The 25,916-nt window shown below is 39.7% G+C and overlaps 3 protein-coding genes across 4 annotated transcripts in view; 2 read left to right on the forward strand and 1 right to left on the reverse strand.

Annotated features, from left to right (window-relative positions):
• Window positions 1–4,120, forward strand: part of LOC102223742 (zinc finger protein 710) — a 27,478-nt gene extending 23,358 nt beyond the window's left edge. Inside the window, exon 6 of one of the 2 annotated variants that reach the window (XM_023332241.1) lies at window positions 4,049–4,120. In XM_023332241.1, the coding sequence (XP_023188009.1) occupies window positions 4,049–4,109 (61 nt within the window). In that variant the 3' untranslated portion in view covers window positions 4,110–4,120. Of the gene's footprint in view, window positions 1–94; window positions 1,379–4,048 lie in introns of those variants that run through there. The other variant, XM_014472314.2, reaches the window with a different exon arrangement.
• Window positions 2,146–8,004, reverse strand: LOC102221860 (isocitrate dehydrogenase [NADP], mitochondrial-like). Its single transcript, XM_005808526.3, has 11 exons — window positions 7,783–8,004; window positions 6,064–6,155; window positions 5,775–5,940; window positions 5,060–5,220; window positions 4,816–4,959; window positions 4,580–4,716; window positions 4,285–4,436; window positions 4,081–4,193; window positions 2,845–2,942; window positions 2,670–2,762; window positions 2,146–2,577 (listed from the first exon to the last, which is right to left on the reverse strand). Exons 1-11 carry the CDS (start codon window positions 7,904–7,906, stop codon window positions 2,493–2,495), a joined length of 1,365 nt encoding a protein of 454 aa, XP_005808583.1. The 5' UTR covers window positions 7,907–8,004; the 3' UTR covers window positions 2,146–2,492.
• A 398-nt stretch (window positions 8,005–8,402) lies between these two features.
• Window positions 8,403–14,366, forward strand: mrpl46 (mitochondrial ribosomal protein L46). Its single transcript, XM_005808532.3, has 4 exons — window positions 8,403–9,539; window positions 9,799–9,997; window positions 10,651–10,821; window positions 14,119–14,366. The coding sequence occupies exons 1-4, from the start codon at window positions 9,279–9,281 to the stop codon at window positions 14,364–14,366; spliced, it is 879 nt and encodes a 292-aa protein (XP_005808589.2). The 5' UTR covers window positions 8,403–9,278.
• The last annotated feature ends 11,550 nt before the right edge of the window (window positions 14,367–25,916 follow it).

The following is a 25,916-nucleotide window of genomic DNA, read 5'->3' on the forward strand; positions in this document are numbered from 1 at the left end:
AATTACAGAGTTGTTTTCACAGACTCTGGGGGAAAATGTTTTTTTTTTTTCTTTCTCCTTCTTCTTCTCCTCCTCCTTCTTCATCCCTTCCTAGCTCGGGCCTCCTTCCAGAATCTGACGGACGATGATGGGAGGCCTGGAAGGAGGCGCGCTTCAAAGGAGCCGTTTCAACCCCCGCCCGCCTGCAGCAGAGACTCTGAAGCTGCCGATTGTGGTTCTGGAAGCTCCTTTCACATAATAACCAGACTTACTGACTCACAAAACTGTCGCTGACGGACAGTCCAACCTCTATGTTGTGTGTATGTGTCAGTTACTTAAAAAGAAGAAAACACTGCAGATGTGTTTAAAGAAAAAAGAAAGAGTCATCGTTCGCCATCTTCGTTCACACATCCAACACACGGCATCGTATTCTGGACTGGAAGTGCCAGCTAGAAACATTTTACGGCTCATCTTCCACCCTGTCCACCTGTTGCCCATTAAATACTGAAGTTTTGATAAATAGTCACCACATATTTATAGATTTCAGGTCAAGAACTGCTGGCATGTAAAGGCCCTCTCACTGTACAGATGTTTTCTGCGACATGCAGCGTGTTTACCCACCATTTCTATTCCACATGGTCTAGCTTTACATGAATAATCTATCCTGTGTAGTGAATATATCACTCTAGTTTTTGAATTACTGAGTAAATGATACGAAGCACTTTTTTTTTTTCTTTTTGGGTTGAAACTTTTCTTTTTGTTTGTTTGTTGGGGAAATAAGATTGTAAAATCTTTCAACCCCAAATATGGCAATATTATTAAACTATATTATTAAACAACAGATTTGGCTTCACTGGAAGGGTTATTTTAACTCGGGGGGGGTGTTTCGTGGATGTCCTTTGAGACGCAAGAATTAGTTTCAGGACTAATTCTACGGCTGCGCTCGTTTTCTTTTCAAGATACCCAAATATCTTTGGATATTTTTGGGAAAATATTCAGAAACAAATAACAACACCGTAGGTGGTCCACAATCAGATTCAGTTTATATAGAGCTATCAATGTAATATCTAACTAAAACAGCATGAAAACCTGGAAGAATATTTAAATTTAACCAACATTATGAATAGTAACATCGCTCTTATATACACATAAGTGAGAATAGTGTTCAATCTTGTGACATTTCTGACTTAAGTACGTGGTTCCAAAACATTTTTATGTCTAAATTCTATGGTTTTTCATACTTTTTTAGAGTTTAGTATATTTCTAGAGTATTTATATAGAACTTCACATTGAATTTATTACATCTATTTTTTTTTTTTTTTCCAAGATGGCGGCGCCCAAAATGGCTGCGGCTGCATGGGCTCTCGACAACTTGCGAGTATTTGAGCAAAATACGCCGCCTAAAACGCTACAAACTTTGCATCCACTCAGTAAGTTAGCATATGATCGCCAGCGATGATGAACCTTTGTGGTACGCCTCGCCATCTCCGTAATTTACTGTTTATGTCCTCTTCCAGGTTGATTTTGATCTTTTTAATGGAGGCTTTGCGTTCTCAGAGATTTGCTCTATCCTTCCTTAGAAAGTATTTTCCAAGAGACAATTGATCATTTATCTCACAATTGCCCTTAAAGGTTGTAAACAATAGGATGGAGTTCAGGATCCTCCAGGGGGGAACATTCTGGGAGGAGAAAATTAAACATTTGGAAATGAAGGTCGTCCAAATGCTCATTTCTATTCACTTTTGATAGAGGCGTTTCATTTTCTTTGACATCTAATTTCAAACAAGGAGACCGTCCTATCTCCCAGTCAACAGTTGTTTTGAACTTTTAGAGACGCGTCGGCTCCAAATGACTAAAAGTGAACTGAAATGAAAAAAAACGTTGGTTTCATATCTGAGAAGTGCGCTGGCCTTACATTTGGAAGTCTGTTGCGACGGCCTTGAAGGAACCACATCTAATTCAAATTATATGAAGCTCAGGCAAGAGTTAGTGATTTAAGGTAACCATGTATTCTGCTTTACTAGCATTGGTATTAATCTGCTTCTGAAAGTTCACCAGCTTCGTAATGTCGACATCTGCTGGCGAAACACTGCATCTGCAATTTGTAACACTGTCTGTATGCATGTCTGTGATATTTTTGCCCCGATAATCTGGATAAGAGAAAAAGAGAGACGTAACACCATTTTGTTCTTGACGTTTTTTATATTAATGTTGATACTGCATACATAGTTCAGACTTGCACTCTGCTCTGACACAACCACTGGTTAAATAAGCCTGAAACTTTCCTGTCAAAGTCAGTATTAGTTAACATTAACCTTCATTTCTATTGTAGCCTTATCTGCTTTATACAGTATAAAAGCATTCAAAGCTGGAAGAGTGCAGGAACTGAGCAGGAAGTAAAATAAAAGGCACGATTGTTTATCAAAAATATACAATCCATTCATATACAAAGATTCATAGAGGCAAAAGGTAAAAATATGGCGAATTCTTCAAAATCTGATGACATCCTCTGTTCACTTTGCCAGAGCTTTGTCCAGGTTGTTTTTAATGGCGTCCAGGAAGTCAGTTGTGTTGACGTAGTGTTCGTTCAGCTTGACACTATATATATATTTTTTAAAATGTGATCATAGGGACAATAAATAAAGTTTACCAACATGCACTCTTGAAAAAAAAAGAAAATTCAAACTCACTTAGCCAAGCCGTGGATGCAGCCTGCAAGGTCTTTGGTCATCACTCCGCTCTCCACTGTTTCCACACACACCTTCTCTAACGTCTGACAGAACCTTCGGAGCAAAGATGTGGTTTGTAGAAAACTGTTGAGGTGCACAAATACATGAAGATGAGCATGAAGGGAAAACGGCATACATTATTAAATCTTTGTTTCCATCCAGTTTTCCTCTGTGCTCTAGTCCTCTAGTCCAGGCAAAGATGCTAGCGATGGGATTGGTGCTGGTCGGTTTGCCCTACAAAGAAAAACAATACGTTAAAAGATAGCATTAGCTTAAGAAACCATGTGTTTACATACTGTAGTAACACATGCTAAACGTTTTCTCCCACTCTCACTGTTGTGGCATGGCAAAAGTTTCCTTCAAAGTCTATGACTTGGGTCAAAAATTCTGGGTTTCCTTCCACAAGCTTCTCCCAATATTTTGCTGGAGTTTTGGCCCATTTCTCCTGGTGGAACTGAACCAGGTTGGTAGGCCACCTTGTTCACATGTCTTCAATGAGATTAGATATCTGGCCTTTGCGATGGCCACTCTTGTATCTGATTTTATTGTCCTTAAGCCACATTGTAACTAACCAAGGGGCATATGACTAGTTACCCACTTAATCCCAAGTTTCTCACCGATCTGTGTATCGGTGGATAAATGTGTGTGTGATTGGGTGAAAGTGACTCTAGTGTAAAGCGCTTTGAATGGTTAAAATTATTGGAAAAACAATAGATAAGTCCATTTACCCTTTATCTGTTGGTTACAAACACCAAGAGATGCTGCATTGAGAGATCCAGAGGAACACCCTAGGGGTTCTATGACTGAACTCTTGGAAAATGTCTTGGTGAGAAAAGAAATAAATCTTTGTTCTTGCACCTCAAGAGAACAAATTTCTCTTTCCTTGCCAAGTATGTGTTGGTCTTCAATATTTCCACAGACTGCACTTTCCTCGTGACGTCATCCATCTGACGAAGTGTACATGACCCTCAACACATGTTTTTGAGTTTCCCTGATTCCTCCAGATGTAGCAGTGTTCATCATGGCCAAACACTTAACAGTTGTTCGTTAAATATCTCTCATCATTCCAGCGTTTGGAAAAATTATTGGCACAATTTTGGCTAGCCCTAAAACAGGAAATGTTTCTTTTGACCACAGTAAAGAAAAAGGGTTATGCTTCTTTTTTATACTTTGTATGAAAGTCTCTGGTTTCCTCTTTTTTTTTTTTTAAGAAAATGCCATTTAATGTACTTTTTTGTTTTTGGCTTTGTCCCATCTTCATCATGAATTTCTGATTGAATCTAAACAAGATCTGAATGGAAATAAAAAATATGACAATTTTCTTTCTCCCCACGGTAAAGCCCGTCCTATCAGACTGATCCGGAAGCCTTACTATTTGGTGATCTCGGTAGTGCCTGGTGACGGTGCCATGAGCAGCTTCTGCCTCTATAGTCTTGCCATCAGGACACACCAGCACTGACGTCATCAGACCCAGAGAGCCGAAGCCTTTGTACGTCACACACAGAGAAATAAAAATCATTGTGAGGAATAAGAAACGGCGCTGTATGACATCATGTTCCTGTTGTAGCACACTGACCCTGAGCCAGAATGTCTGACTGCACATCTCCATCATAATTTTTGCAGGCCCAAACAAATCCTCCGCTGGACTTCAGAACCTGGGCCACCATGTCGTCAATGAGTCGGTGCTCGTACCAGATCTTCAGCTTGTCAAACTCGGGCTTGTACGACCTGAAGGAGGACACGATAAAAAAAAAAAAAAAAAAATCAGGTAACGATCAGATGCAAAGTGGTTTGGAAAGAAATACAGGATTTGTACCGAGAGAATACTGTCTGTGTTAAATGCTCAAAGTCAGAGGAACTGCTTCTTTTACTTTTCATATATATCCTCGAAGATGTCTTTGAAACGGCCGTCGTAGGCCTTGAGGATGGTGTTCTTGGTGCTCAAGTACAGAGGCCACCTCTTCTGGATGGAGTACTGGAAGCAGCTGTGAGCAAAGCCACTGATAGACTGTGTGATGAAGATATCAAAATCGTCACAACTCGACAATCAAATACCAAATATAGAGATGAGATTGGCCGCATTTCAGATCCTGTAATGTGCTCTCACCTCATCAGTGTTGTACATTCCCATTCCACAGCCTCCAGCCTGGAAGTCATAGACCTCCCACTCCCGGGGGTCACTTCCGTCCGCTGGAGTGAATACCATTTTGAACTTCCCAGGATTGTCCACAACAAAATCTGTTGCCCTGTACTGAGAGCATTTCCACATTTTAAGCATTTAGCTGTTATCCTCATGAGAAGAAATAATACAAATATATATATATATATATATATTTTTTTTTTCCAAACACCTGATCTCCAAAGGCATGCCTGCCAATGGTTATGGGCTGTGTCCAGCCAGGAACGAGGCGGGGAATGTTTTTACACAGGATTGGCTCACGGAAAACCGTGCCACCCAAAATGTTCCTGATGGTGCCGTTTGGACTCTTCCACATCTTCTTAAGGTGAAACTCTAAAATAGGAAAATGCAGTATGTGTTTGAGGATTTTTTAAAAATTAAACTTTATCAGAAGCTGCGTTTCCATTACAAATGTGCACAAAGCTTTGTCAACATTACGCTGTCGAAAATACACAATTTCACATTTGCAGCGTTTCCATTAAATACAAAACGCAGTTAAAAATCACACTTGAATACATTTGTTTATCAGATAAGTCATTAAAAAAACATCCTCCTCCTACCACTTTTTGTCGTCATCTTTTCCAGCAACAGTAACATCCGGTTGTGGTTTACAAAACTCGTGTAATGAGAAAAGTGCTTCCATGGCGGTTTTTGTAAAATACACTAATTTCGATACAACCAAAAAAACCACCTCATCCTAGCGCAAAAACTTTTTATCAAAAAACAAGTTTTTGTTTTTTTTTTTTTTTTTAAATCGCCATGTCTTCATTAAGCAAATTTATTTTGTAATTTCAGTTTGCGCGGTTATATATTGTCAGTGGAGATGCAGCTGCACGTATACCAAATCTGCCGTTGAGTCAAAACCTTAATGACGCGTTCAGATTCACCTTCAACTCTAGCCTCGTCAGGCGTGATCGTGGCACACTTGACGGCCACGCTGTATTTCTTCGTAGCCAGAGCCGAGTCGATGGTGACCTGGTCGTCCGTCCGGTCGCGGTAGGGCAGACCCAGGTCAAAATATTTCAGCTCTACCTCCACATTTGGTAGGATGAGCTAAACAAGGTGTTGGTTTCCCCACATTGGAGTCAAAGGCAACAGAGAAAACTCAAAATCACACAGCTTTTAAACAGATTTAATCGAAAAAGGTTTGACATCAGCCACTAAAGCAGGCTCTACCTTTTCTTTTATGAACTCCCATATGATGCGGGTCATCTCATCTCCGTCCATCTCCACCACCGGCTGGTCCACTTTGATGCGCTTCGTTGAATCTGAAAAATAGAAATTTAGAAATTGAGTTAACGAGGTCTCTCTAAAGGTTCAGTAGGTAAAATTTGAGCCTTTTAGGGTTGAAACTTCTATTTAAGACCAATAAGAGTTGGTCTTAAACCCACGTTTAAGACCAACAGATCAGAATGGGACTATTTTATCTTGATATGAATTATCTTAATCTTTTATGAATTACGGACATAAAGAGTCAAAAGAAAGTCTCAAATCTCATCAAGTAATTTAATTCAATTGCATATTATTATTTTCTTTAAATTTTGTTATACTACATTGAAATTAATATACATTGCAACTCCGTAGTCTTTGGAGTTGATTATTTTAAAATAAATAATTACAACTCTACTTTAATTTTCACCTAAATGTATTTATTTATTTTCAATTTGATTTCCTCATTTACACACTTATTTACAGTTTCATTTTCTCATTTATTTACTTGCTTATTGTCAATTTTGGCAGGATCAGTCCTCCATAACAGTGTCTCCCCACTGACCATTTTCACTCAATAAATGTATCAACTCTGTGACTTTAATAAGCTCAGATAAAGGTTTGGAACATTTGCTTTCATTAATAAATATGGATAATCTTCACCTGTAGTCCAATTTTTAATGTCACTAGGGAAAGGAAAAATCGGTTGAAATTGGAGAAGAAGTATGATTGGTGCTCTCCTAATCAGGAGCTTTATATCTTGTCACGTTGTAACAACACCCGAATTCCTTAACCAAAACAATAACGCATGGAAACAATCATCACATCATCACATTTGTGAAAAGTCAATTTAAGACTTTGAGGCCTTAAATCAAACAATTGATCTGAGCCCCAGAAATCCAAGTAAAAGCTGTCTAAAGCTACACAAGGATGTAGCAAGGGTCAAAGTTTGCACACAGTCAATGCTGCCACTCATTAGGTTGGCAGTGAAGATTTATTATCAAGAGGGAAACTCTGAGGATCATAAATACTCCCTGCCTTTGGGGAGTCCAAAGGTTTCCAACACCTGTTGGAAATGCTGAACAAAAGATGATGACTCACTTCTTTTCTTTTTAAATAACTCAAACACAACTCTCAGGGTGTGTACGACAGGTTTTATATATGAAGCTATAAACGAGGTCAAGCTATCTCACGCTGTGACCTTAAAGATATATGAGAGCTATGATAGCGTTTATTACACAAGTGGATGAAAAGACCAGGCAGGTTGCACTTAATTTAAGTATATAACATTTTTTTCTTTTACAGTGATTAAAAATATTCCATAATTTGACTGTTTCTTAGCACCTGACAGGTAAGTTTTGTTCTTTTTCATTATTATTTTTTTCTTTTTCTTAAACAAAGCGATGAATGGACCCATTCAGTGTTAGTGAACTGTATGCTAGCAGTCTCTTCTATGTGATTCAGCAATGGCTGGTCGCCAAACAGAAGAAACTTTCTTTTTTCTTTTTTTCAGAGTCACATTTGGGACCGTTTTAAAAAAAATAAATAAAATAAATAACAAAATCACACAACTGGCACAAATACAGTATGTCCACGTGCACTGTAATGCTATGAACTTGAGCAACAAGAGCAAACAGCAGCGGCGTGTTTTCGAAATATTGGAGTTTCAGTAGGAAGCTGACTTACAGTCCCTCTGCTGCTGCTGTCTTTTAATGCAGACGGCAGACGGTGAAAGCGCCGCGGGGCTCGGTGACAGCGGAGCGGCCGCGCTCCTCAACACGGCGCGCAGAGCTCTCAGGTAACCCGCCATGTTTGGAAGAGGACAGGCGTGCGGTCACAGACGGCGCGGCTGGACCGAAGAGTACCTGCCCGCATTCACGAGAGCAGGTTCACGCGCACCTGCAAGGCGACGTCACCGGCGGAGCTCCAGTGGTGGCGGAAGTAGCGTTGCGTCAAATAGGAAACGTGAAAGCTCTAACAGCAGACCTGACCCAAAATGAACTGCGAGGTATACCAAAAACAGTGTAAGCAGGAAATACTTTCTCAGTTTAAAAAAAATGAACACATAACCAAAAACTAAATTTAATTGTTTTATATAAACTCACAGAACACTGGATGTTCTTACTGCCATACTGCTGATGCCTTTCTTTCTTTTTCTTCTTCTTCTTTTACCATATTGAATTTATGATCCACTTTAAAGTGTCAAAAATAATTTTCAAGTGAAAATAAATATATAATTATTGTTGTTTGTTGTGCTGTCCTCACAACAACTGCGTAGACAGCCAGCGAACAACTAATAAAAGGTCTGCAAGGTTTGCATTTGAAGATGTTTTATAAATGGGCATTTTGCAACAACAAAATTCCTAGTTAATGCACATATCTTAATGCAAGGCTCAAAGATTATGTGTATGTGCGCTACATTTGATCAACTAAAGAAAAAAAAAAAACAACACATCGAAGTGTTTTTCAACACATACTTACAAAGACTACAATTTTCCACGGCACAAAGCGTACAAAGTACATTCAAAGTGTCCGTGATGAGTTCATTTTATTTGACTAGATTCTTGTTGACATGGTTACCGGAGAAAAAGATAGCTTGCTGCTACGAGCGCTCACTCAGTCACGTTTCTGCAAATGTCAAATGTCAATACAGATGAAGCACTAATCACATTTCAAACCCATAAAATTTTATACATTCTTAGCATGAATTTAGTCATACAATTGTTTGCAATTATGAGTCTACTTACTAACTAAATCAATATAATTTATTTCCACTATTACAGTGTTTGATCGACTAATTTAATAACAAATAAATCAATATAATAAATTCATTTGAAAACCGGAGATGACATTTTTCCCCGATTTACTGAGGAGCTGCACTGATTTCCGCTTACCACTGGAGCTTGGAATTGTGGGTAAATTTGAGAAACTACAACCTTCAGGTTCATCAAGGAGACTCGGAAATATTGACATTTCATTAACATTTGCTTAGAGTCAGAGAGCGCCATAAAACTATGACAGCGATGGCTGTATATTAATTGAGAGTATTTTATTTCAAGAAAGACACGACGAAGTTTTAGGCTTTATTATTTTCAAAAGGCCAACATTTTGAATTCAGTGTTTTGTAGCGCAACGGCTAACGTCCCGTTTTTCCGAACGTACATTGAACCCAACAAAAGAAGATGGCCGCGCCCTGTAGAAAGATGGCGAGTCGGTCCTTCCCTCAGCTTTTGTGTTATTTTAGTAGGACAGCCGTCGGAAGCGGGGCATGTCGCCGGTTTTCCGTCACTCCTATTGACAGAGCGACTCCTCGGGCCAGTACTGCAGCGGACAGAGCGACTTCTCCCTGGTCTCTGATGGCCGCGGTGTGTCTGCAGAGGTTACCCGTCATTACAGCGGACTGCAGTCCGATAGAGCAGCGCTTCAAGCAGATGTTGCAGCAGGTGAGCCGCTGGGGATAAAGACAGAGTTCTGGTTGGAAACGTGTCCAGGGGATTCTGTGATCTGATGGATGAAGAAGTGACACCTAGTGGAAGATAGGGAAACTACACTTTGATAATATTCCGCGCACAGGAAGTTTTTCCTCTTTTTTTATAGGCTATTTCATAGACCACATAGGTTTTTCGGAAATATGTGTCAGAGCTTGCACAGAAAAAAATAGTAACATAACAAAAGTAATCTTAAACACAATGTTCACCCCAGATGGAGCTGGAGAAAAGCCTGGTGTCGGACCATGAGCTGCGGCTCATGGAGGACGCGGAGAGGATGAGTCGGAGGCAGGCTGACGACTATGACTCGGACGAAGAGGATCGGGGTGACCAAGAGATTATGATGACTCAGGACTTGGAGGACACCTGGGAGCAGAGGTTAAAGAACTTCCAGCCAGCTCCAAGGGTCAGAGGTCAGTGGAGGGGAGGACTGGTAAAAGTCAGGAAGTCACTTGGGTGTGCAGTGCTCTTGGGATGGTCCTGGAAAAAACGTTTGATAATTCATTAATGGAGACAAGGAAGAAAAATAGGTAATATAAAGGAGTTTTATGAGACGGTGTTACATCCCCAAGGCAGTCTAGTGGTTTTGGAGGGGGGCTGTAACAATAGATAAACCAGGGAAAAATGAAGAGACAAAACCAGGAGGGTAAAGTTAAAGGTTTATTCTTTAAGTGGGATTGGAAGAAGTCTCAAAGGTGAAAATGAGAACCGAAAATAAAAGAAAGGGGAGAATAACAACAAAAACCGGGGTTTCTAGCAGACAAATCCTCCATCACAGCAGCACAGATGCCGCCCAATTGGCCAAGAGGCCCTGAAAGTCAGTTTCCCAGCTAGCCTTGTACTCTGCTGCTCAAGAGGCAGAGTGAAACCAGCTGGGCCTGCTAAACCCCCTGGAGCTCAGCAGCAACCTGAACTGGGGGGGAAATCCTACATGCAGCCACCACTGCATGTAACGGACGGATGAATAATTTTTTCTTTAATAGGAATTTTCCTTCTTGTGACATCATAAAAGTTAGAGTAAAATCTACTGACACGTCTCCCATCTCTCCCCCTTATTCTTGCTTAGCCGACATAGACAAGGACCTGAGCTCGGCGCAGCGCTGCCTGGCCGACTCTCTGGTGCTGCTGGCCGAGCAGCAGGTGGGAGCAGAGAGGCTGTGGCTGCTGCCTCAGGCTGCGTGGCAGGAGGGAGAAACGCTGCGACAGACGGCGGAGAGAGCGCTCGACTCCGTGACAGGTGCCACAAAGCTACCGCGTCTTTGTTTTGAGTCTGTTAACACCGTCTTTAAAAAGCATTTTGAGTTCCTCCAACGCTAACATGTCCCCAAATTTAAAGGGGCAGTATTATGTGAAGTTTTTTTTCTTTTTTTTTTTAGCTTTACATCATAATGTTATTCCCTTATCAAACAATGGTTGCCTTGATTCTTTCATGCATGTTTGAGAAACCCTTTAATCTCCCATGGCAACCATTCAGCTGGGCAAAACGCCTGAGCTTCTGTAAGATGTTTTTAAAGGGCTGGTAGTTTATTAACTAAGTTTCAGAGAGAGCAGGAGTTTTTAAAGTGACAGAGGCCCAATTTCAAGGCATTAAATTTCTTTAAAGTCATATTTGCTATATATATAGCATTTTTATGACAACTTAAGATCACATAGATACTTGGTTGTGCTAAAAAAATTATGCTATGTGACTGGAAGATACATAATACTGCCCCTTTAATCTACTCTATCCTAGTAGTTCGTACATATTAACGCTTCAGCTGGTGGACTTTCCGACCTAATGCATAATGATTTTATCGACATTTTAATTTAAAAAAAAAAAAATTTTTAGTGTAGAGAACTTTTTCTCATTGTAAAATCTAAAATAATGTAAACAGAATTTAAATATGCACATGTGTGACTACAGAATATGCTGCTCCTTCGTTTCTCTGTAGTAATAATAATATATTTTAGTGTGTTTTTCTATAACTCTGAGTCATCTTACAGAGCAGAAAAAAATAAATATTTAATCAACAAAACAGTTCATCAAAAAATCAGCACATAAGATTTGACAAGAGTTTAAATCTGGGTTTAAAGCGAATAAGCCAGTGTGAGCAGGTGTGTTTCGGAGCTGTGACTCAAATAAGGGGAGAGAATTTATATTCCTAATGACTGGAGGAAGTGAGGCGAGGAGCAGAAAGCTGAAAGCTGCACTCCCCATGGTGATAAGACGGGCAAAAGGAACAATAAGATGAGCGGCAGACGAAGATCTGAGAGAGCGGGAAGCAGTGGCGATGCGAAACTGGTTACAGAGATAAGGAGGGCCAAGGTTATGAATGCATTTAAACGTGAGCATTTACATTTTAAAGTTTATCCGTTAGCTTCCATGGGCAACCAGTGAAGCTGTTAAGGAACTGGAGTAAGGTATTTTCTTGAGGGACTCCAAGTTATGAACCAAGCTGAGCTGTGAAGGAGTTTGAGAGTTCATGGAGGGACAAAGAAGAAGGAAGCAAAAATATGCAGACCAGGTGATATAATTAATGAGACTGAGCTGGGAGAGTACTCCCATGTATGACATCCTGAAGGGAAGTTATAAATACTAATGTAGAAACTGGGAAGACTAAATGTGTGTCACAGTGTAACATTTCTGTCGTATTAAAGTAAAGTTTGAGAAAATCAGTGGAGAACCAATCCAGAAAGGAGGAAGGTTTTGGAAGGAATGTAGAGCTGGGTGTCATCTGCAAAACAAAGAAAGTTAATATCACACTTCCAGAATTTGTGGCCAAGAGGGAGAATGGAAATGTACAGAAACAGTGCTTGTGATCTAGGTTATATTATTCTCAGTTTAAAATATCTTATGTGATGTATACATTTATAAATATAGTTATAAAATATAGTTATAAGTATTATTTAGAAGCTAAATTGAGCTTGCTGACTTTATTGCTAATATTTACTTAGCAATAAAGGTTTATTGCTAAGTAAATATTTACTTAGCAATAAAGGTTTATTGCTAAGTAAATATTTATCTTGCTGACCATTTAGCAAACTAAATATTTAGCTCTAATCCTTTTACCTTTAGCTCCAAAATTAGTTTGGAGCTAATTTTAACTATGCTAAGTATTTACATCAGCGCTAATAAATATTTAGCTCAAAGCTAAGTATTTTGCTAGCTAAGCTAAATGCTTAGTTAGTTAGTTTTGGCTTAGTAGCTAAGCCAAAATTTAGCTTGCAAAGTGAATATTTAACTTGGAGCTGAGTGCTTAGTTAGCAACATAAATATTAAATTGGCAAACTAAAATTTTGCTTGCTAAATAAATATGTAGCTCTCCACCTAAATATTTGTTTCCTAATGAAATATTTCTTTAGAAACTGTGCCATTTATAAATCAATAAATTAGTTGGTGAGAATATGACTTTGAAAAAAATGTCTATAGCTTTATCTTAGGACATGTTATGTAACCCAAACTACTGCCGTTAATGTTTGACTGTGTAACTTTACAAACGGCAACCCAAATTCATCACTGCCTCATCTCAGTTCTTCCATGTATTTGAACAGGAAGTGTGTAAATTTAGCAACCATAAACATTTTGAAATTATAGAGAGGGCAAATATGTAGAACAGTCAAGTGGACAAATTAAGTTTCTCTTGCCATTTTTTTTTTTTAGTATTTTTAAGAAATGGGTAGAGTATTTTAAGAAACATGTAAAATACATGTTTCTTCATGACATGACGTGTTTTGTTGCCCTGCAGTTCTTCAGCAGATTCAGTGTTTAGTTTATAACAATTCCTGAAAAGAAATTCAGAATCAGTTCTAATTAATCTATTATTACTCATTTTAAATTCTTAGTTCATGTTGACACCATGCTAAAATCTGCATGTTTAATTTTAACCCTGTTACAATTAGTTTCAAAGCTGTTTAATAATAATAAAAAAAATAGACTTTTGAATAGAAATCGCCTCTTTGTCAGGTGGCCTGTGCCTGAAGCTCGTCTTAACACTACAAATCCTTTCTGCTCCCGCTAATACGCAGAATTTTACTTCACACAGTCACGCTAAATATCCAGTCTGTTAACAGGATTAAATCCAGAATAAAGTTTCGGCTGCAAATATTTTCATTGACTCGGTAAAGATCTTTAACACAACAGAGATTTAAAACAAAGCTGCAGTTGTTGGCGTGCAGCTGGAGGAAGCCTCTAAGCTGCAAAGTCTACAAGCTAATCAGCACTTGAGTGACTGCTTTAGCAAGGGCTCACTCCATCAAACACTTTCTATGAAGACCTTGATACTAGAATGTAATGTTTAGTGGAGGGTTTTATTTAAAGAGTCTTTCAGTTGATCCATTTTTAATAAAGCCGGACTCATATGGGAGCGGCGCGTCTATAACAAGGCAGCGCTGGTGCTTCGAGCCGCCTGGGGATTTGCATCCTACGAGATTAGAAATTTAAAAAATGTTGTGCAAATTCAAGCAGCAACCGAGAACGAACGCAAACCAAGCGCAAAGCAGAGCACGATTGACGCCCTTTGCCTCAAACTCCACCTCTGTGTCCTCCCGTCCACAGCAGCCGGCGTCAAGGCGACTTTCCTCGGCAACGCTCCCTGCGGAGTTTACAAGTACAAATTGCCCAAGGCCGCTCGGACTGAGGGCTCAGTCGGAAGAAAGGTGTTCTTCTTCAAAGCCATCCTGGCCGACGGCGCTCCGGGAAGCGCTCCGACCGCACCTCTGCTTTGGGTGAAGAAGAGCGAGCTGCAGAAATACCTGAAACCAGCGTACATGATGAAGGTCGACCGCTTCATCCTCAACTTGTGACCAGGGACTTAAAGAATATGCATCAAGCCAACATTGGCACCGTTTGTCGCTGAACTGTTATTCACTGTCAATAAATATTTTGTTGTTCAATAAAGTATGATTCCGTAAATCTCAGTCTGAAGTTTTGGATATAGTCGTTGCCCACAGTGATCAATGGAACAGGTAGTTTGAACTGTCTCTCATTTTCAACTCCTCTGAAATTTGAGGTCAAAGTTCAGGTGTTGGAGGTTTTGTGATGTGATGCATGCCTCTTCCTGTTGTAAAAACAAAAACAAGCTAAAAGTACCTTGTTGCAGATGTGACTCCTCCTACACAGCAAAATGAAAGGAGCTTGAATGTACAAGCAATGGTGTCGCCTTGCAAGCAGCAATTGGAAATATAGACTTAATAAAAGGCCTTAAAGAACTTAATCCATGTTCAGAAACAGCACTCAGGACCTGGTCAAAATTAGTAAAAGAAAATAGAGTCCTGTTTACCAATCAGATGGATAGCATATGATCAAGATATTACCCCAAATAACAGCTACTAAAAAATGGATTGAAAAGGGCTCAGTAAAATATAACAATTTATATCATAAAGCCTGTCTGAGGTCCTTTCAAGACATTAAGCAAAAATATGGTCTCGATAACAAAGATTTATTTTTTTGTTATCTACAAATCTGGCACTATTTAGAAAAAAACAAAGATGAACCAGACAGGACATTTGTTGGCATATTGAAAATTTTTCTAAAATCGTATCAATTAACCTCCGTTAATAAATTAACATCCAAAATGTATAATGAACTACAAAACCTGGAGAGAGGGGATACAATATATATTAAGGAGAGATGGGACAGCGAAGGGCACCACCAAATTCACATTGAAGACTGGTTAGACATTTTGAATAACTGTTGGAAATGTACACCATCACTAACATATAGAGAATTTGCTTGGAAGGCTGTTACACGCTTCTTCAAAACACCAGCTCAGAGGGGCAGAAATGCAGAACATGGTGGAGGTCATGTGGGTCGAAACAAGCTGGCCACTTTCATATTTTATGGAGCTAAGCTATTTTCTTACTGGGGAATAATTAAACAAAGTGTGGCGATTGTTATTGGGGCCAATTTTGCTCCAAACTTGGAGACTATGTTCTTGGGCAAACGACCAAACTGTGTAAAGGGATTCTATAAAACATACATGTTCAGTATCATGCTAATTGCAAGTAAAAAAGCAATCACTCGGAAATGGATGACTGACAAAACGCCCACACTAGAAGAGTGGATAAACATCATCCAAGACGTTTGCAAGATGGAGGAACTGATATTTGCACTGAAACTGGAGCAAGACAGATTTGAAAAGTGTTGGACCCCATGGCGGACTTTCATGAACACCAGATCTGAAACTAATGGAAATGAGGTGACACCCTTTGTTCCTTAGCTACTCCACTCGGACTAGACAGTTTGTTTTACGGTTCGGAAAAGTTATTCCAATGTGATATTGGTTTGTTCATTCTTTTTCCTCCCCAATCTTCTGAGAGGATTTGGGGTGGAGGAGGAGGAAAGAAGGAAAAACAATGGAACGCTAAATACCAGAGATGGGATAATCACATGAAGGGGTGCGTTGTATGGATCAATATAACAAACTGAATAGATGATTGTATAAGACTACACCACCTTGAACAGACGAGATGCACATTCTTCATGTTGTTCTTTAATAAAAATTTGAATGAAAAAAAAGAAGTTGCTACAGTTATGCACCATAACAACAGTTTGAAAGTTTAAAAAAAAAGTAAGACCAAAATCCAGAGGGAACAACTGACCAAACAAAACAAGGATTAAAGAGTTTTTCTGGGATTTATCTGCAGAAGGACAATGACAGCTACTTCTGTCAGATGTATCTACAGCTTCATTCTCTAAGCAATAAGTCAACCAGTTGTAAGCCTCTGGAAGTGATGCATCACTCATTACTCATCACTTCATCATACAGTTCAGTGTTAAGGCTGTCAGTCGTTCCCTCTTTCAGCAGCAGGTGTAAAAGATTCTGTACCTGCATCAATTTCATATTATTTCAGGGCTCTTAATATTTCGTTTGAGCCATTCTTTTTCCGGGGCCTTTTGTGCAAAACGACCTCCTTAGATTTTCAAACCGGGTAAACAAGTTTGAATTTAACTGTGTGTAAGCCAAAGAAGAAGAAAAGAAATGTACGTCAAAGTTTCAATATCCGAGAAGAAATGGCGCAAAAACCCCCAAAATAAATAGTTGGCAAAAATCTTGAAAACTGCATTTTTTCAAACGTTTATGTGAACAACCAGCTGCTTTAGCAACGACCTGTTGTGTCTTACGCTCCTTATGGAAGGGGTCAATGACTCCTGGACATCTGTCCAATCAGCAGTCTTTCTCATACTGACTCAGTAAGAGACCCTAGAGGCTCAGGAAACTTTCGCAGGTGTTTTGAGTCAATTAGCAAGCTGCAGAGAAGCAACTTCAACTAGCTGGTGGTGCAATTCTATCAAGATATTTGTTCGCTCTTCTGGACAAAATTTGTAGAGCTTCCTGCCATAAACCCGGCTTTTAAGCACAGTCCAAAGAGTTTCTGTGGGGACTAAAATTACATGCCTAGCCGGTTCTGTCAACTCCAAAACCAGTCTTGTTTGTTTGTTTGGGGTTATGTTCTCACTGGAGCACCCAATTATGTCCAAGTTTCAATCGACTGACCCAAACTGTTCTCTTTAATTAAGGACATTTGGTACGGATGTTCACGAATACCACACCACAACCCTGTCAGAATCTGGACAATGACAGAACACCAGCGTCACTGCCCAGGGTGAGGTGGGTTTTACATCACCAACCAAGAAAGACCTCAAGACCTAAACCTCTGAGCTCGTTTATTAAAATTTGCAGCTGCCAAATAAATACGCCAAGTCCTTCTGGAAACAAGTTTTATGCTCATGTAAATGCTGCTAAGAACCGGAAAAATGGTTGCAAGCAGGTGAAGCTGTTGAGCCTTATGCTGGTTGTGTCATGCTGTGGGGCTGTTTTGTGCAGTTTGCAGTAAAGGATTACTCAGTGGGTGGATTAATGGTGAAGGAGAATTTATGAAGAGCTTACGGCTAGATTAATGGCAGGACACCAGTCAATTTAAATGAAGTCTGCTTTTTTCGGATAAGAAAAGTGTTTGAATTTCCTTCCAGAACTGTGTCAGATGCTAGTTAATGCTTGCAATAACGGTCGAATGCAAGTTGGTAAAGCAGCTTGACCTAAGAGTCAGGGTCTATGTGTATACTGTATTTAAACTTTTGTGTACAAGTTGAAACCTGTTGTGACTCCAAGTAAAGTTATTAGCTGTTTTCTTATCTACCATGAGGACATTTCTGAACATTTTAGGTGTGACACTGCTCCATACAAAAAGTAATTACCTCTTCATTCAAACACCAAATTTGAACATTAAACATTAAAATCTTTATTTCTAATAAGCTTTTTGCTGTTAGCAACCTCTGGTTTTAATTCAAATTCCATGCCATCTACCTCCTGGACTGATGTTGGTATTCATCGTTTTGACTCTCCTGTCAGAAGAATAGTGATTCGACTTGACATAATATAAATCGCTTTTGTAGAAGTTGTACGTATCTGACATTTTTGTCTAACCTAAACAGAACATCTAAATATTCTGGACACATGAAGCTGTGGTCATTTTTATATATAACAGTCGGTGTGGGTATGTGTTGCAGATCTAATTTAATTCTTCAGAGCGGGCAAACATTTTCAGATAACCACAGTGACATTCTGTTCTTCTGCCTTTATGTGCTTGAAGTTTGTAATGTCAGATAACAGTAAATCCTTTTTTTTATATATATATATTCAGTTTATATTTAACTTGGATATCTGCAGCTGAATTGCTTTCCAATCTACAAGTCAATTACTGGTGAACAAATGTTCGCGTCGGATACCAGCGAGTAACAAGTCCAGATACCCTCGATGCAATTTTAAATATCAAAAGATCTATAAAATATTCATTTGGGAAGTCCGTAGTGTTTGAGTAGCAACAATACAGTCACAGGCCAAACTGACAGAACCAGTACTGCATCATAGATCTGTCAGAAGACATTTAAAACGACTCCCTGGGGTGTCAAATGTGCTCCACAGACATCTGCAGCTGGTCTTCTTGGTATGCATGAATGTTCAATTAGAGGACAGAATAAGGACCATAAATAACCTGGTGCGATGTGCGCACTAGGAAATATCGGAGAGGTCTCAATTTTAGTGGTGGATGCACCCGCGATGAAAGCAGCGGAAGAAATAATGTCACTGACAATGTTTGACAAGAGGCTGGGAACTTTCATGAATTTATCATCTGTGGCTGAGGACGGTCTCTTGTGACAGCCCGTTTCATCACCTGCTGATTGTGTTATGAAGCTGTTTTAGAGAAATAATAAACGAGATCAAAGCTGTCAGAAAAGAAAAAAAACCAACCCTTTCCTTAGGTTTTTTTTTTGTTTTTTTTTTTACACTTCTTTGTTTATCAGTTTGTTTCCTATGGTTTTATGTCTGACGGACCCCGCAGCAGCATTTCAACCGGAATGAGGTGCGTTGACTTTGACTATTGCAAAACCTTGATTTCTTTCTTTTTCAGCCATTCTATTGTGGATTATATGCTACTGTACGACCCAGTCTGGATGAAGCACCAGCTGACGGGTTTATGTCCAATTACTTGACTCTAGAATCCTTTGGTATACTCTTTGTCGACTTATTGACTTGAAGGTGAATATGAAGTATGACCGCAGAACAAACCCAAAATGTGACCCACTGTGCCTGGCAGTTGGTAAGAGGTGTATGTGCTGAGATGACTGTGGTTTACACCAAACTTAGTCCTGGGCAACAACTCCACTTTGCTGTCTTCTGCCCAGAGTTCAGACTCCACTGTTTTCAGAGATAAGAGTCTTTGCCATGACAACCCTTCCAAGCAAGCCTTACTTGTTCAGGCATTACCAAATGTTGTTTTGTGACCATTATCATTTCTTTTGCTTCGTGAAATTTGTCTGAGCATTGAGGTGACTTAGCTGGGGTCTTCAAAGAAGATTGTCAACTGTGACGAATCTCTCTGACTGTGGAACAGTCAACTTCAAATTGTTCAAAGTTGCCCTCTAAACCCTTCTCAGATTGAGGGGTAGCAACAATTGCATGTCTCAGGCCATTGCTGATTCCACTTTGGTAAGTTGCTAATACAACATGCTAAAAGTCCTGCTTTTATAGGGGTGGTTGAATCAGTTAATCAAGTGCATTAGAAAGAAAAATATAGATTGGGTATCGATAATGTGCCTGACCCACAAGGGCAGATCTATTGAGTCTAATTCTATGCTTTGTACTCTGAGCGACGGCATGCTTTATTATTTATTCTGTATTGTATACTACTATATGTCGGCTGTTATGTTCCTAATTGCACTGACTGAGCAAATTAAAGTTGTTTGTACACATTTGACCAAGCTTGTGAAACTGTTGGGTTGAAACCAATTTGTAATTCAGTACATTTATGTCTGCGTTTTAAAACAAAAACATTTTAATTCGATTCAGATCTGTTTTCTTTTTTTTTTTTTGCATCATATTGGTATCGGTCGATACTGAACCACAGATATCGGTATCAGTAGTGAAAATGGTGGATCAGTGCAGTCGTACAAAATACTAAGTTTCCAAAAAGTAGTAACACGAATCTGACATCTTTCTTGAATAACCAATTACTTGGAAGTGTCATACATGCAGTGCATGGTGTGCATGTAACATAGTGGTGTGTGCACTAGGTTGTGAAGCTAAGGAGCAACATCTGGGGGGGGGGGAATATCGAGCTATATTGGGGGGAAAGGCCAAGTAAGAAGATGTCATCATCCCAACACTAGATGGCAGTACTGGCACACCGCTCAGGCGACACGTTTGTGAGAGGCAATGTAATTAGGCCTGTGTGTAGTGACCCTAAAGGAGGACTGCAGAGAGTGTTTCTGATCAGCTTGGCTTCATCTTACACATACTGAAAATATCCATCACTGCTGGCTAATGTTCCTTTGCAACAGCCGCGATAATTCGTCTTAGGTAAGAGCTTTCTGGTGTTCCTGAGCCATTCTCTGCCCGCAATCAGACTGTTCTTTCCATTTGTGTCAGCCAGGACAAGGAGTTATGAATGTAGCAGAGATTGGCATGCCATTTATTTTAACACTCTCTCTCTCTCTTAACTTTGTTTCTAGGGGTTTGTTGAAAGATACGGCGGCCATAGCTGTTTGAAGGATTTGTTGAGTGCAGTTCGTCCCCCACTGTGTCAGGTGAGATGCGCAGTTTGAGTATTTTAGAGGTGGGGGGGGGGAAGAAAATTTCTAATCGGTGAGTCTGTCGGGTTTGAGAACAGACTCGACCCCCGTAAACACAGTTTCCGGGGGGGTTTAACGTTTCGACTGCTCTTGTCCTCTCGCATAAAAGAAAGAGCAACAGTTGCTGCTTCAGTCTCCGTGGTGAACCTCATGAAAGCTTCTTTAGTCAGGAGTCTTGTGAAAACCGCCATGTTTATCAGTTAAACGCGCACAGAGGAGCGTCGTCAGGTTGTGCGTGGGAGCGAGGTAGGACTGAGTTGCATCGTGGGAAATGTAGGAGTAATTCCTCGGATTTCCCGGTTTGTTTTGTGGGGATTGACTCACTTTTGGCGGAAGCACGGCGTAAATAAAAGAAAAATTATGACGTCTTGGTCGACATTTTAAAACAGCAGAATAGCAACAGGACGCATCAGTTCACTGTGTGACTTTTAGGGGAAAGAAACAATAAAAACGTTTGCTGCCATAATTGGTTCAAGCATATTTTACTTTTGCTGTCCATTTATTCACAATTTGAAGTTTCAAAGTTTTTTAAACATTTTTACTTTTGGATGACAGGCGTTTCAATGAAGCTTTGCGACAAATGAATTAAGGTTGTAATTTTTCACCACTTGACCCTTCAACAAACTCAAAACTCATTGCATCTTATTTTATATTTATTTGCGATACTTTAGTGCCGTTTTTGGAACCTTGCTTCACACACCGTCGTAGTTTTTGTGGCGTTTATTAGCATTACGTCTGAGTTTACCTTTACGCATGTATGTTTTAAAGCAATCATCATTAAGTAATTACTCCATTTGAATTTTATTTGTTGAGTTTAACATACATTTCTGCCATAAATGCTTTTGCCAATACTTTTGTGTACTCTCAGCGTAGTTTGCTCCTTTATTCAGATCCTCCATCTCTTACATGTATTTGGGAGGGGGCCAGTTCAGCATTTCCTGTTTTTAAAAGGTTGAGTTTTCAGCAAAAAGCCAACAGATCCAGATCCTCACTTCACATTGTGGTTGGGTGAGGGTTTTACTAGGGGTGTTATACATATAAGCACTGAAAACGGTATCAGCCGATATTAGGGATATTTTAAATTATCGGTATCGATCTGATAAATAAAACTGGGCCAATATGAACAAGTAATATTTACTTTTATCTTGTTGCCGGCTGTTCTGGTCGGGGGGGGGGGGTTTCACCAAAGATACCAAAACAGTAGTGAAATAATATATAATACCTGCTATCGGTCATAACAACAATATTACTATCGAATATTGATATCGACTCAAATTTTCGTATCGGCGCATCACTGCATTTTACCCATATTTGCTCTGTGAGAGCACATTGTTTTCTTTTTCTTTTTTTTAATCTTTATTCCACAGAAACATAAGGAAATGAAACAAAAGCACACAAAAAGATATGCACACATAACTCAGTTTATAGGAATACTGTGGATAAAAACCTGGCTGTGTAGCCCCGCCTCCAGAACAGAGACGGCTTTCAAACCGAAAACATTGACAAAAATTATTCATCGTAAACACAACAGTCAGTTAGAGAGGAACCAGGATTGCTACTGTCACCGCACAGTTAATTTGACCTTTTGAAACGGCAACCATAAAATGCATCCCTTGCACCACCAGTGGAGTTTGTTCCCCAGTTTGATCACAATGGTTCCAAAATGGTAACTGACAGCGACGCTCACGTTGTTCGACTTGTACAATTTACTCGAAAAAAGTAAATTGTACAATCACGTCGGGGACACCATTTGTAGGATCGAAAAAGGTCTTAACTCTCAATTATATTTGTAGATAAAGAATAATACTCAGAGACGAGTCCTTTAGCTGCAGGCCACATAGGGTGGAGATTTATTACACCGTTCCACAGATCATCTTACAGTACAAAGTCAAATCTCCCCAAATCTCCTCGTATTCTTAAGAGTCAGTCTGTTTTATAGAATCTCATTTTCATTGGTGTAAGTTGGTAAGTTTTGACCAATAGCGTTGCTGCCCGTGTTTGACGTGTGTCCTTACATAAGAATTTTATCAGCTTTTACATGAGTGTGTATTGGAGTTTCTTTGGGAATATTCAGACCTGTTGACCTCCAACATCTCCTCCGTTTCAAAAGTGCAAAACAAGCCACTCCATCACTCATATGTTATTCTTATCGGTCTAAACAGCTTTCCTCCCATCACATTTCGGTCCAATTTTATGCTTTGCAAGCAAGAAAAGGGAAAGGACTTCCAAGTTATTCAGGTCAAACTGACCTTTAACGGCGCCAGATTCCCTCAGTAAAGAACAACTCCATAAAGAGTATTTCCGCTTCTTCAGATTGACCCAGTCCATTTGACACAATACATTTCTTTTAGGTTGAAACATATCTTAGTGCGAACCCACCAAACAACATAATTTTTAATTATTAATATAATTACAGTAAATTCTTCTACACTTTCACGTTGCGTCCCGGCGTACTTTTGCTGAGCGTCCCTGCCTGTTTCTTTTTGACTTCACCACAGTGACATCGGGACTTTGCACCTATTAAGAGGCTGTCTCTCCTCTTCCAGTCACGTACCAAGATGACACCAATATAATAACACAGATCACAGAAAAGGTCACGCTGTTCTTCGTCACTGGAAAGGGTAAAAGAAAAGAGGGAGAGAGGGAGAGAAGATAAATGCAGAAGGAGGTTTTCTGGAGGTGACTGCTGTTCTTAAAACCTTTTTGGAAAGAAGGGATGCTGAGCATGTTCCATACCGGTGCCACGCTCCCCACTGGAGCCATTCTCACTGGGGATTCAGTGTGATTTAAAAAAAAAAAAGCAGCCACGATTTCTTTTTAAAATTAATTTCCAAGATTCTTTGAAGTTCAGCAGACCGAGGGGAGAGGGTGGGGGCTCCGCTGGGTCGACCTGTTCTAATAATAGCACAGCCACTTGTGACGGTGTCGAGCTCCATCGCAGGTGTGAAAGCCAGTCAGTTTCACCGAATGGGAACTGACTCTCAGCGACGGCTTCCTCGGATCCGAAGCGACGGTATGCAAAAGTTTCCACTTAAACGGCTCAGAAAAACGAGCCCGTGCGCGGACGAGATGCTTTATGACGCCATTTCTACACGGGATGAGGCTTCGTCCTGACCGGTCAGTGGCGTCTGCCGTTTTAGAAACCCAAGCCCGACTCCTTGGAGAAAAGTCAGCTCCACCTTTTCGCTCTCGCTGTGTTTTTTTTAAAATTTTTTTTTAGTATTATTAATATTCTATTTCATGCAAATCTGCTCTTACTAAGGAGGATGTAAGCAGGTGACTCATTTGCAGCAGCTTTAGCAAAGCTTTTCATAAAGGCCTTTACTTCTTATGCTTATTGTGAAATAAAAAAAAGGCAGAAAAACGTGCGAGTACTGTAAAAGCTGGACTCCTGTAAGCATCTTAACGTCCATGTGGTTGTACCAGTGCTGCCCAGTAAGCCTCGCCTTTAAGCATGCGTAGACAAGTCAGCTAAGCATGCTAACGTGTAGCTTCTTCCTCTTTACCTCTACTTCTGTTCCACCCACAGATATGGACATCTGTTGAGGCCTTTTTATTAACCAACACTTAAGGGGTCAGTATTATGTATTTTCCAGTCACAATCAAGTAACTATGTTACTTGTTAGAAAATGCTACGTACATCAAATAGGACTTAAAAGAAATTTGACTTCATAATTTAACACTTTGAGTTTCAAAAACTCTGTCTCTTCAGAAACGATCACAACATGGCTCCTCTATTAACCCTTTAACAGCGTTTTTACCAGCGTTGCACTGAGAAGCAGCTCGTGCCACGAGCGCAGCAGATGCGCGGTTCCGTCAGGCGTTTGCTAACTGCTGGCGCTAGTTTGAAGGAGCTGTAGGTGAGGGCTGTTCTGTGAGGCTGACTCTTGGAGACCGCAGCTCGAAGGAGGAGCTTCATCCTTGGTGGGTCGCAAATCTGCAGAATAAGCTTTTGTTAAACAAAAACAATCCATCAGGTAACAAAAAGACACTAAAAAAAGCCACAACTTTTCCTGCCCTTTTTGACTGACTCTCTGATCCAATTTAGGGTTAGTGAGCTGTGCTCTTCTTGAAAGCGGTGGCCAATAGCAAAATGTCTAAAAAAATAATCTGTTGTCTCCACCCCAGAGTGCAAGATTTTCAGCAAGTCTCAAAGGTAAGTTTCTGAAAAGGATTCTTCTTTGCCAGCGAACGTTTCAAAACTGCAGAAAAATCAAACTGGACTGTTATTTTTTCTGTTCACAATGCTTCCCTCGAAGTTTAGACTCGCTTTGTGAAGAGAGACTACGAAAAACCTTAACCTCATATACACTGCAAAGACGAATTATGGGGCTGTTAAATATAAGCTGCCACAATTAAGCATATTAGTTTGATCAACATTGGTTATATTTTTAGTAGATTTTTAATCGAGTTGATTGCAGGGTGTGTAATTAATTAATCACATTTTAATCAAAAACCATAGATCAACAAAAGAGGCAACGTCTTCAATTCAGAGGCCTGCTTTGCTGCTAAATTATTGAATAAATTGACGTATCAGTTCAACTACAAATATTGTTTTTAATCCGTTAGAGAGGTTGCTCAACCATCGGATTGCTGCAAAGTGCTTTCATACCTGAACATTCATGTAACTTCTTTGAGAAAAAAAAAATCCTTAAAAGAAAAACCTTTTCTTTGCACAACCTGCACACGACAATAGTGTTTTTATCACATTGGGTTTTTTTTAAGCAAAAAAATATTTGCGGATGTTGCTTGTGCGTCAGATTTACGGTGTGTACCAGAAACGCGCAAATTCAAAGATTCCGGCGGGAACCTTTGCATGCAAATAAAAATGAATAAATAAAACTAGTAATTTTGGTTTAAAAAAATTAAGTTGGTTAAAATCTTTGTAACTAATCAATCAAAAGTAATGCAGCCAAGTCCCTAATCTTTAGTCATTTTTATGTTGTTGTTGAAAATGAGAGTGAGCCTTTGCTTTCAGCACCTTGGACAGTGATCACCCTTACTCTCTGAAATGTAAAATTAAATTTGGAGTGTAATTAAATATGTAAAAAAAAAAAAAAAAAAAGGATTTCTATTTTTACTTTGTAAAAAAAAAAAAATTCTGTAATGAGGCTCGTTGTGTGGTCGTCAAGTAACATGTTGTGCTTCAGTCACGGCCAGATCTTCTTTTTGTCCCTCACGAAAGAAAGAGCCGAGGCGCCTGTTTGTCATGAATCTCTGCA

The sequence above is a fragment of the Xiphophorus maculatus genome, chromosome 4, assembly GCF_002775205.1.
Source record: "Xiphophorus maculatus strain JP 163 A chromosome 4, X_maculatus-5.0-male, whole genome shotgun sequence".
Taxonomy (NCBI): Eukaryota; Metazoa; Chordata; class Actinopteri; order Cyprinodontiformes; family Poeciliidae; genus Xiphophorus; species Xiphophorus maculatus.